Genomic DNA, 12,948 nt, shown 5'->3' with positions numbered 1-12,948 from the left:
AGTGCAATTCGTTTGTTTATTTTATGCATTAGAATTTTGTACATTAGTGCCACATTGTTCTATCCTTTGCTCAAAACAACAAATAGTTAGAATAATACATACTGTGGCAGTATAATATATATATAGCAGGGGTTCCCAAACTTTCCCAACTCATGACCCACCTGAATAGCCAGATCATTTTCTGGATCCATGCCCAGTGAGAGTGTGAAAAAGCATATACATACAGGACCAACCAAAAAAGTGCAGCAATATAAAAGTAAAAGTAAGAATAAAGGTTTAAAAATTACTTCTTTATACAAAATGATAGATAGAAAATAAGTATCATAATAGTAACTTGCTGTATTTTATCAAATAAAACAGAAAAGCTACCAGCACAAATACAAAATGTCTGTCTCTAAAACGCACTTCGTCTGCATACTCATATACTCTGCTGTCCTGTTTTTGCTGCAGGCACACCTTGAATTTTACTGCTGAAGATAACCGATAGTAATACAACACAGACAATTGCACTTTGGGCAAAATTAAGTTTTCAACTTAGTTTCATACAATGTAAAGGTATTTGTAGCTAGTTCATTTTTTTAAATAACTTGAAATATTTAGTCAAAAAAAGAGTTCAAATTAATAATTAAAAAAAAATAAAATAACGGAGACCTATAATTATTATGACCATGTTTTTTGTTTGAGGCTTTTACACTAGCATACATTTAATGAAAAAAAACTTCAATAAACTCATCATGCCACATGGAATGTACAAAAACCATGAGCTGTGCACATTCGGTGATGACGCCGCTTTCATCAATTTAAATAGTGAACCTGCAACTTTTACCAAACCGTTCATGGAGCTGCAACCTTATACTGTCTAACATTTCTTCACAGGGGTGGGTGCAGAGCAAGGTAGCCAAGACTGGAAAAGTATAGTGCCGAGTGAAGCAAGGCAAACGTTTTTAAAGTTTATATTTTAACAGTAGTTGCACGTATACACTACAAAACACAAAGCATCTATGCGAATACAACACACAGAAACAAACATACTGAACATTAATTGCAAAAACAGTTTCATTTTACAAAAAAAGTGCAAAACAGAAAAAACAAAAACAAAAAAACCCAAGCAAAAAAGCTGTAAGTCATTGTGCACATGGGCGCCTGTCAAGCAAATAGAAAATAGAAAGAGAAAAACAGACTATGCTCTTGCTGCCTTCAAACCAAAACTTAAAGCTTATTACTGTGCTAAGAACACCTCGTTTCCAGCTAAATATGGCTGCTTGTTTTCACTGCATTTTCTCAGGCACAGCTAACAAAAGATATTCTATTTATTTCAATTCTATTAAACAGAATTATCTTTGACCTAACCTTGGAAGTATTTGCGCTACATCAAAGGGCATTCCAACTTGAGTTGCTATTGAAACAATCTTAAATGTATCAATGTTCTGTAAATGTGTTGGCTGCAGAAAAAAACGTAACAAGCAGACAAAAAAATATATTTTTTTTTTTTTTAAAAAACAACCTTGAGTGACAAATTCAGCAACATTTTCAAGTTTTGTAAACCTTTTAAAATTATGTTGACACATTTGAAAAGGAACTTCAAATTTCCATATTCTGCTGCCTTTAAATCAATAAATACACTGGAGAAATGTTTGACGGCAAACCTTAAATGACAAAACCCAAGTTTTTGTATTTCTTTACATTTCTAATACTCTAATTTCTAATACATAAAATAATTATGAAGTTACATACCTTCAAAATTATTAGTAAATTGTAACATAATTTATGCCACCGACTCGCTAGGTCAATGTACAGACTAGTTTAAGTATATAGTACCAGTCAAAAGTTTGAGTACACCTGCTTGAAACCAGGTTTTTCATGATTATCTATGCTTTTTAACTGTATAAACTTGTCTATAAACACTTAATGTTTCATTATATGATGTGTACTTATAAGCTGATAATCATAAGTGAATTGCATTCAAAAATTAAATTTTTTAAATCGAAAATGTAAATCTTGTCAATTTCAATTAAATGGTAATCCAATGCAAGGGGATTTCAGTCTGAAGCCCAAGTCAGTTAAAGGTCTGAAATGTGTATAACATGGTGTTAGAACACTAGCCTAAATATAAAAGTATCTTTGTTAGATATTCTCTGAGTTAACTACCATGTTAACTAATTAACCTTTTGTCACCAATTATTGTTAACAGGTGAGGGTAAATGATTACTATAAATATAGGTAGCATAGGCAAAAGTTTGTCATTCCTGAATGTAAGGGCGCAGAACATGGTAAAATACGCTCAGTCAAGCAAAGACAAAAGATTATCTGTAAATCTGTAATTACTTTAAGAAATGAAGGTCAAATCGCAAGAACTTTGTGTCTGTAACTGCTGTGGCCAAGACCAAACGATTTGAAGAAACTGGCACTCATGAGGACCGAACAAGCTCAGGCAGGCCAAGGGTGACCTCAGAATCAGAGAACAAGTTCATTCAACTCACAAGTCAGTGAAACCGGCGAGTAACTGCCCCTGAAATACAAGCTCAGCTAAATGCTACTAGAAGTAGAGATGTTTCAACATCATCTATTCAGAGGAGATTGCATGAAGTTGGCCTAACTGGAAGAATTGCTGCAAAGAAACCATTGTTAAGAGTGCAGAATAAGAGGAAGAGACTTGTCTGAGCCAAAAAACACAGAAACTGTACATTTGAGGAGTGGAAGTCGGTCTTATGGACCGAAGAGTAAAAATTTGGAATATTTGGGTTCAACCGGCGAATATTTGTAAGACGCAGAGAGGGTGAGGACATGAGTTCGGCATGTGTGGTTCCCACTGTCAAGCATGGAGGAGGCAGTGTCATGGTCTGGGGTTGCTTTGCTGGTGACAGAGTTGGTGATCTTTACCAAGTCCATGGCAAGCTCAACCAGCACGGCTATCATAGCATACTTCAGAAGTATGCCATTCCATCAGGATTATGGCTAGTTGGGCAGTCCTTCATTCTGCAGCAAGATAATGACCCGAAACACAACTCAAAAAGTTGTGCAAGAACTATCTGGTGAAGAAGTGAAGGACAACTCAATCTAATGACCTGGCCTGCCCAGTCTCCAGACCTCAATCCCATAGAACTTGTATGGGACGAACTGGACAGCAGAGTCAAAGCAAAGCTACCCACAAGTGCCCTACATCTCTGGGAATTGCTGCAGAAGAGCTGGGAAGACATGTTGGGTGATTTCCTGCTGAAACTTGTTAACCGAATGCCTTGTGTTTGTGAGGCTGTTAAGACAAAGAGTGGCTATTTTGAGGAATCCAAGATTTAGAGACAATTTTCAATTTTCTTGAGAGTTTTGATACTCCTTCTGTTTTGTATATTGTAACATGTGTTTTCATTTTCAAGAATTTACAGAAACATATACGACGTAAAATAGTCAATTATGAAAAAAACCTAGTTTCCAGCAAGTGTACTCAAACTTCTGACTGGTACTGTAGCTTGAACACCATCATGAAGTCGGTATTTGTTTGACCCCATTGCCATAGTAACCATGCATGGCACTGATAAAAGTATATCTTTACAGTGTAAAATGCTGCAAGGAAAATAAAATGCACATTATTCACAGTAAATTGCGAGCTGAAAACAACTTTTCGTTTTTGATTACAAAATTAGCTCTGGGCTCGCCAACGCCCGCCATTGCTACAGTACACATCTAAACACACACTCATTTTTCAGTTCCCAAAATATTTTTAAGACAGAAAATCGGATATAGATGGAACACTCCCGTCTGGCTTTTTTGATTTTGCAATGTGCAGAGATGCAAGACACAAAGCTTTCAGGGCTTTTTTCTTAAAACACACATATTGGAAAATAGATTTCTTTTTTGAGAAATAAACCAAACCTTTTGTTTGTGCATTCCGAGTAATTAAATCCATTTTAAATTTGGAAGCCTTCATGCTTTCCTTTGCAAGCATTTCTACGCACAACACACACTTTGGCGCTGGATCGTTTTCAGTCCCACACACAATGAAGCCAAACTCAGTGTAACAGTGGTCATATTTCCTCGATACAGGTTTGTTGTTCTTTTCAGGTGGAGGCATTGGAGTTAGATCGCTAGTACTCCCTCGTTTTAAAAATGTATCAATTTTAACAAATTGTTTGAGTAAATACACTCTACCAGACTAACTACCGTCCGCTCGCCAGTGCGCGTTCAGTAGGAGCATGTGATAGCTTTCTGGTCCAGACCATTTTACATGCGGGTGGGGGGGCTACATTGTTGTCATTTATTTATAATTTATTTGTTTAGTAGTGATCTTATCTTTTGTCTGTTTTGTTTTCTCAAATATTTATGGTAATTATTTTCTGAATAATTTCAAACAAAAAATATGTTTATATTTGACTTTGTTTGGTTCTGCGACCCAACCCGATACCTCTTGCGACCCATAGTTTAGGAACCACGGATATATAGCACAACTTTAGGGTATTCATTTACCTTTTTTATATTCGTATTGTTTTTACATAGATTTAAAAAAATAAATACATTTGCTATGCCTTTTTGCAGCGTTGTGTCATAGTAAAATACAAAACATCCAAAAGTTTAAAACATTCTGTGAAGTGTGTTTTTTTTTTTTTTTTTTTTTGTTACTTTTGTGAATTATAGCCTTCGCTTTATAACTTCCATGTACTGTATACCATGGTATTTTTGGACGGTTATCATACTGTGGAAACTGTATATTAGCCCATCCCAATATGTAATGTAGGCTAAATAATGTAGGCTAAGTGCCAGCACAATTCTAGTGCACAGCAGTATATTGCCAGGAAACTTGATCCAAAGTGGCAGATTAATATATATGCAAAGGCAGGTCGTTTGGCCTGCAGAACTGCTCCTGAAACTGTGAGTAAGCACCTAACACATATCAATAAGAAACACAGCATTTGAGGAATTGCAAAGGCAGCCACTCTGAATGGTGGTAGACATCACAAAAAGGTAAAGAGGCAGCAGTAATAAAAAAAAATATATATATAATTTTTGATACAAAATAAAATGTGAAGCTAGGCCTATATACTTTTTAAACCAATACCATTTAAGAGATGACATTAAGGCGGGAATTCACAAAACTATTTAATCCAAAGTGATATTAGCACAATATTCTTTCTGAAATGAGAAAAAAAAAAAACAATAAACAACTTGAATTATAATCCAGAGAATTTATTTAAGGATTTGTTTGGTTCTTTTCTCCTTTCCCAACACAGTTCTAACAAATCTGGAGTAAATGGTAAAGTGTCTTGGTTGAAAATAAACAAATATAATGTTCACCACGTGGCTGTATGTGTGCGTGCCATGTGATACACCAGGATTTAGCCATGTGGGATTCTGTGTATACGTAATAAAATGAACAATTTTTATCAACATAAGGACTCATGCTTCTCCTACACTCATGATAGTGGTATTGATAACATGCCTTTTGAGCATACACCTAGGATTTTAGTCGGCATAGTGACTACCGTATTCTGTAGCTTAACGTTAATAAAATGAACAATTTTTATCAGTGAACATAAGGAAGGCTAAGTGGAGGTTCATAGATGTCAATGGTGTCATGTTGTTAGTTAAACTGCTTTTCAGCGAATATATGAAAAATTTCTGGATTCGCGATGGCCAGTAAATACCTATCCTGGCATGTGTTCCCGTGATCTTCAAATTTAAGATGCAGCCCAAATTTCCCACCCTCAATTTGAGGAAAAAAATAAAACATCAAATAAATATGCATTTACAAAGATACAAATACAAACACCTGTTTTTCTCCTTTTTTGTAAAAAAAAAAATTGGGGTGAGAAAATGATGTATGGAGGCAGTTTGCAGCTGTCTGCTGTCACATGGAGCATTACAGTTATGTGGTGCTTCTCATTTCCAGTAGTGATTACTAACAAATCTGGAGTAAATGGTAAAGTGTCTTGGTTGAAAATAAACAAATATAATGTTCACCACGTGGCTGTATGTGTGCGTGCCATGTGATACACCAGGATTTAGCCATGTGGGATTCTGTGTATACGTAATAAAATGAACAATTTTTATCAACATAAGGACTCATGCTTCTCTTGGATGATTGGAGATCAGGCAGTAACGTTTTTGTTCGTCTTTTCCTCAGGCAGTAACAGCTTTTGTTGGTGATTTTTTTTTTTTGAAAGAATATAGCAATCTACATCTTAACACCTTCAGACAGGCTTCATTAGTCATGGAAAATAGTTTTAGCATTTTTTATTCCATTTTATATACAGGAGTGGCATGTTCTAACCCCCAAAATAAACTTGCCACAATTTCTTACCAAATCTTTCCTACACAATATGTAAGGGTGGTATTTTCTGACAATGCATTATAGTTTACCATCATTTTCCACCTTCCTTTCCTATAAAATATACAAGGGCAGCAATTTTTGACAAGGTGTTAAATTTTGGCAACTATCTGCCACAAAATTTTACCTGCCTCTGTGCTGTGATCTTTCAACTCTGGCTTATTTACTTATTTATTTTTAGTGGTGCCGTGCTGTAGCCTACTCTGAAACAATCATTTACAATCTAAATGTCTCATTATTATTATAGGAGGGAAAAAAATTGTTTAATTTTGAACAGATAATAAAAACAGTTTTGTCACACTGATTTATATTTTTCAAATAACACTGGTTAAATAAGTACATTTACGCCAGAAACCCACAAAGAAATAGGAACACAGTATATTTTACATGCTGCCCTTTTCACGCTACACGACCAGAGCCTCCACAAGAGGTACAGTTATTCCAAAAAATGTATGTTACACTCGCTTTGATGCAAAACTGTTGCTAGGACAGGATTTACAGCTGACTGTTACCCACAAATGCAGGCCTATCAATTTTTCAACACAATAAAATAATGGGGGAGGTGCTCAGTTTTTTAAATTAAAACTATTAGTATTAACGTATAAAATAATGTTGATACGGTTTCTTACTTAGACATGTAGACATTTCAGTGTCGCTTATTGCTTCCATGCAGAGCTACCTTTTTTCCAGGTGAACAATTACTTTTAGCATGGATATGTTACTAGCACTGCTATCATAGTAATGAAATAAAGTATTAAAATATACTAAAATCATGGTTTTGCACTCAGTTCAGAATTTGAGAACTTCCCATTAATGTAGAGTATAATAGGTGCCAGGAATTCTTTCAATCCAAACTCCTCCCCCAAGTGAAGGAAAAACTTCCCCACCTGAGGAGAATTCATTAACTTGAGTTATGATTGTGCTAGCAACCATAAAATGGACTTCAACTTGGATGCTGAATATAATTTTTTGCAACTTCACATGTTAAAGGCCCTTGTGATGGTATTAGGGGAAGCCAAAGACTGCAAAAACTCCCAGACTCAGCTTCAAGTCTCTTCTCTCTCCATAAGTGAATCAAAAACTGTAAGTATCCCCTGGGAAGGCTCTGATGAATTCAAAGCTGAAGAAGAAGACAGTTTTATATCAGAGGAAGTTCTGTTTCTGTCATCTATGCAGATATGCATTGGATGAGTATGCAGGGGGGGGGGGGGGGGGGGGGGGGGGGGGTGAGGTTTTGATTTTTTCAAAGCAAACCAAAGAAATTACCCTCCTGAAATTACCCTCTTGAAACTTGGCACAGACAAAGGGAAGACCTTGACCTTTTTTCGTAATTTTTTTAAAAGATGTTTAAGGTCAAAACCATTAAGGTGTAACTTCCTTTTGTTTTCTTTAAAATGTATTTGTTCTACTTTTTTGGGATTTGCCCATCAGCCAACTTTTGACCCCTCTACCTGATCATACTTTTTTGGATTTGCCCATCAGCCAACTTTTGACCACTCTACCTGATCTGTCTAAAATTTTTGATTGAGAGCTTGTTTACCTGAAACCACCCCAAGAACCAAGTCTGGCGCAAATCGGAGATGGTAGAGTGTAACGGGTTGGGTGGTTTGTCACAGAATGAGCCAATCCTGAAACTGGTTTTAAACAGATATCATTTTCAAGCTGCCAAAGTGATCCAGTCCAAAATAAAACCCCAAAACATTCCCAAAAATGTGTTGGTTTATAAGAAATACTAATATTCTCTGTCGGACATTAATACTTAATAACATTATCCAAGTAAACTGTTCGCCACAAATATAGAGCGCAAAATACAGTAGGCTAAGACATAAATGCACCTACATTTTTCAAAAAAGGGTGCACGTTATGTACCAACAGTCCTTTTTCGTTTTTTAATGTTCAGTTTTTACAATATAACGTTTCATGGGCCCAGGTATTGGCTTATAATATTCAGACCAAGGTGGTCTGATTAATACAAGGTTATTCTGCTAACCCAGAAACAGTGTTCTTTAAAACACATGCTCACATTAAATCATTTTTATATCTAGACTAAGATTTTTTTTAAAAACAGCATTAAGGTAGAAGTTGAGGGAAAGCAAAAACATAATCTGCAGTAAATCACAGCATACAGTAAATGATTTTGAAGGTGCTGTCCTTTAGAGTGTCTGATAATCCAAATGCAATTACAATAGCCATAATCCATGTAATGGCATCTGTCAACAAAGGATTCAACAATACCGACCCAGTGAGTTGGCTAAAATTCTCCATAAAAAAAGTTGTATTTCCTCACAACAGCATAGGCTTGCATTATGTGTCATTCCTTGGTACTGTATGGGTTACAAGATAACCAAAAGCTTTTAATAAAGCAAAGGAGATTGGGCTAGCTACAGTACAACATGTCAGATACACATAGGGGTTATAAAGCCTAATTCCTACCCCTCCAACTGCAATAGGGCAGTATTTTTTCACTGTAAAAAAAAAAAATAGCATAATTCACAGCATTTCACAGTAAAAATAGGTACGTCAAGATATTTCACGATTAACATAACATTAATTAAAGCAGAAAAAAATTAAACTAATTAGTTTCGATGTTAAATGGCAGTATAAGAAGACGTTTGTGATAATAGGACCCGAATTTCAGTACCGTACAGAATTTAAACTTGATTAATAAATCTCTCAATTTAACCTGAATTTAACCGAAAAACAGTATAAACCAAAACCTGAAAATCAGAAGTCTGAATTATATAGAAACTTTGTTTTTCTTGAGTACAGTTTGCAGGTTTCAAATACCCTTTAAGTTTAAATACTAAAAAACAAATTATTGCATTATGTAAATGCACTTGTTGTGAAGTAAAAGTACATTCACTGTGATGTGTACATAAAACTTCTCTTAATATCTCATGACTTACAATAAAACATTAAGAGACCCTCTCAGCAGTGGAGGATGTGACCTATTGAATAAATCCTGTCAAACACTAAACCTGAAAATATTCAGTAGACAGCACTAAAACTAAATGTATTGCTTCTACTAGGTCTTTATCAGCACCATTCATGTTATGTAAAGTTGAAACATTTGTCTAATTTTTATTGCCAAGGTTTTTTAGTAGAAGTCAATTGCATCCAATAGTGTTGAAACAATGAGCATACAGGCTGTATGTATTTAACCATGCAGCATTATAATGTAAGCTGTTTATTAAGGGATAAATGGATAATTAATGGTTGTTCCTTTTTAAGGTTAAGTTCATTAATACAGGTATATTTTTTTAATCATTAACAATACTAAATAAATAGAGCATACTGTATTTGATTTAAACTGAAATCAAACATTTCAATGTAGTCAATGCAAAAAAGGTGGATTACCAAGTACTGAAATGTTTGAAACTGTTGTATGGTGCTCACGACAACCAAGATCATCCAGAACTGGAGATACGGTTCATTTTAAACAGGATCATCCAGTCAGCAGCTAAAGAACTAAGGAAAATAGCTTGTTCTGTATCATGCAAAAACTGGGTCAGTTTTTTTTTTTTCTACGACCAAGTGAGAAAACAAGGTTTCGAATCCTCTTTTACACCTCCACTTGCAGAAGCATAATGAATATTAAGTATGCATACTCCACATACATCCAAGTCTGAGGAATGGCACTGTCTCCATGTTAACTGTTAGACGAGAATAAAATTAATTATTTCATGCCTTACCTTCATTTTCATTCAGATGGCTTTGCTCCTCATGAGGGACTGGTGTGCCAAGCCTCGAGCTGAAAGAAAATATTTTTAGGAGGCACACAATTAGTCCAGAAAGTGGAACAGTTTCATCCATTGGTCACACATATTCTACAGTACATATTAATATATTAGCTTTTGTTCCTAATAACAATTATATGCTGTAGCAGGTGTGATGGAAAAACACATTGAACAATATTGTGCACCAACCAAACCCATGTTAAATTTTATATAACAATAGAGGACAGAAGTATGCAACTATTGTAATTGCTAATGGGGGGGGTGGGGGGGGGGGGCAACTTTATAAAAAGTGTAAAATCTGCATTTTAAATTCACTGTACGGTGAACCCACTGCAAGTTCACAGCAATTACATTGCATTTAAAGTTCACAAATAAAAACACACACACTTGACTTTAGAATGTTACAGTTAATTGAGAATTTTCAAACATCATAATGGGTTGCCTGTATTATTAGCTCATATGTAAGACAACCCTGTTGGGCACTTTTCTGTGTCTCCTTCCCCCCCTGCTCTCGAGTACCCAAACCTCGAGTTGCAGAGTGATTTCAGTTGTTCTTTATGCTGTGCTTGATTATAGTACAGCAAGTGGTGCAACACAACGACAAATCCTTTCAGTTAGGAATTGCTTGCAACACTATGTAACCACCGGCCTTTTACAAAACGTTAAAGTGACAATTTCGACTCAGGAAATCGATGGGTTGGTTTTGTATTTGATTTTTCTGCTATTAAATCCAGTATAATCCAAGTCCGGTTTATTTATTAGGTCAGTATTTATTTCTGTTAAAGATTATGCGTCATCTAAATGTGGGTGTAGTGTATACATTAATTAACTATAGTTCGGTTTACATTTAAATATTCATGTAATAGTTTTGAAAAAACTATTTTCAGACATTGGTTGTTTATGTATTTAAGTCAGTAATAGGGGCTGACGCCATTTCGATATCACAATTGAAACTCAAACAGCAAATAAGCATAGACAATACAGATAAGAGCAACTACTTCATAAGGCAGAATCATTATGTAAATAGCACAGCTAAAATACAATTATGTATGGTCAACAGCTGTTTATTATTGTACTATAATAGGCAAGCTTGTTTGCTATCCCTGCCTTTTTGTTTAATAATCATCAGCTGTTTCTTCTTTCTGTAGAGCACAGACAGCACGTCAACAGTACACATAACCTGCTGTATTGCAGATCAAGAAAAAACATATTGTGCTATTTTCAGGAATCCCCCTTTGCAACCGCGCTGAGCTATTCAAATCCGATGTGTGTGCTGGTGTTTATCTGGTTTGAAAGCTGAAATTACGAATTTAAGTTTTGCTTTTCCCAGAAGACCAGAATGCGATTTAGAAGAGGAAGGTCCTGGTAAATCTCGTTCTATGATGCAAATCGCTGACTCAAAGAGTTGTTTCTTTCACTGCACAAGCCGACAACTGTTATAAACCCTCCAACAAGGCCGAACTAGACAAAGTAACATTTTACAATGAAAGGGTACCGTTCCACAAATAAATTGACACCATCAATCATAATTTCTTCTAACAATATCAGGACAAATAGCATTCCATTGAGGAACCGCTGCTAGTACAATGCATCCCACATTGCAGTGAAAATAAACGTACAGTCCTAGCGACCATCCTCTCACATGATTTTCGAAAACTCATACATCAGATAAAAATATAAAATAAAACAAAAACAGAAATCGACTTATACAATAGTATAGACTAGCCATGCTAATATTTCAACCACAGTGAAACAAGAAATGGTAATACGGCATAGGTGGAGCACCAAAACATAACGGCATACACGGAGTTATCCAGACCAGCATTATCCTTCCCACATCTAACTCCGAACGGTGTTATTGCTCAATTTAAACAAGACAATAACCTATGTTTAATTTAATTGCACCCTAAGTGGCTCCTATGGCTGTATATTTCAATAAAATACACTTCTGATTTTGCCCTTATGTAAAATATGCACATTTATTTTATTTCTGTAATATTTTGATTACGATGCGTAAAGAAAATCAGAGCAGTATAAAATAAAGCTTTTGTTTCGTAGATCCCAAGTAATCGGTACCGTAATTGATTTGTTTACTTTAAGAAGAAAAAATAAATATAAAAATAAACCCAGCAGCAGAATCCACTAGCACTAGTAGTTGCATTTTGCATTTTGCATTGAGTCCTCAACTGTGTTCATGAAAGCTTTCTCGATGACTCTTGCTTTATTTTTCCACTCTCTCCAACAACACCACCACCAGAATCTCTTCGTTGTTTTTAACGCAAATTATTTATTCATTGTCTAATCTTACCGAGAACAGCCGCCGCAGTCCACTTCCTCCTTCTTTTTTCCTTGTTGGTGCAATGTATTTATCCTACATCAACTGAACCAAATGCGGAGGCAAAGACCAGACGGGTATTGTTGTTTTTCGCCACCCCCGTGGCTGTTGTCAAGATGCGTATCCGTCCGAAATGCTCTGTAACTGACGGACTCGATCTTTCTGTGTTCCTCTCCCCTCTCACTGACTGAAGGGACTCCAAGGCCAGCCTCCCAATTTCTTACTCCCTGCTCATTGGCTCCCGTACGCGGTTCCTCGCCCCCTCATAGGTTCTATTGGCTGGCTACAGAAAGAAAATTACTTTTCTTTTGCAAAAGAAGTATGGAAACAGAACAGTTGCGATGATTTGAACCGTAGTTCAAAATAATAGCGACGCTGTTGCACTGTATTTCTGATAGGGAAACTGTGAACTAAAGAACAACAGCCCCCATGATACTCTGCGGTGTTGAGGAAAAAACATGTGCGAAAAGTCTGCACACCTCTCGCATATCATAGGCGCTTGCTCTTTCGAAAAGTGATGGCGTGTTACATTGTTGTGAATGCGGATGAGGTTGGCTGTT

At 35.9% G+C, this 12,948-nt stretch overlaps 1 protein-coding gene across 3 annotated transcripts in view; it reads right to left on the bottom strand.

The window, feature by feature from the left end:
- Positions 1 to 12,553, bottom strand: part of LOC121316081 (AT-rich interactive domain-containing protein 4B-like) — a 146,359-nt gene extending 133,806 nt beyond the window's left edge. For all 3 annotated transcript variants that reach the window (XM_041250829.1, XM_041250830.1, XM_041250831.1), the window contains exons 1-2: positions 12,362 to 12,553; positions 10,009 to 10,067 (exon numbers count right to left, since the gene is read on the bottom strand). In XM_041250829.1, the coding sequence (XP_041106763.1) occupies positions 10,009 to 10,020 (12 nt within the window). In that variant the 5' untranslated portion in view covers positions 10,021 to 10,067; positions 12,362 to 12,553. The remainder of the gene's footprint in view (positions 1 to 10,008; positions 10,068 to 12,361) is intronic.
- Between the last annotated feature and the right edge of the window lie 395 nt (positions 12,554 to 12,948).

This window comes from Polyodon spathula, chromosome 5 (genome assembly GCF_017654505.1).
Source record: "Polyodon spathula isolate WHYD16114869_AA chromosome 5, ASM1765450v1, whole genome shotgun sequence".
Classification (NCBI taxonomy): domain Eukaryota; kingdom Metazoa; phylum Chordata; class Actinopteri; order Acipenseriformes; family Polyodontidae; genus Polyodon; species Polyodon spathula.
The sequence above is the reverse complement of the archived record's forward strand: the minus strand, read 5'-3'. Positions and strand labels throughout refer to the sequence as shown.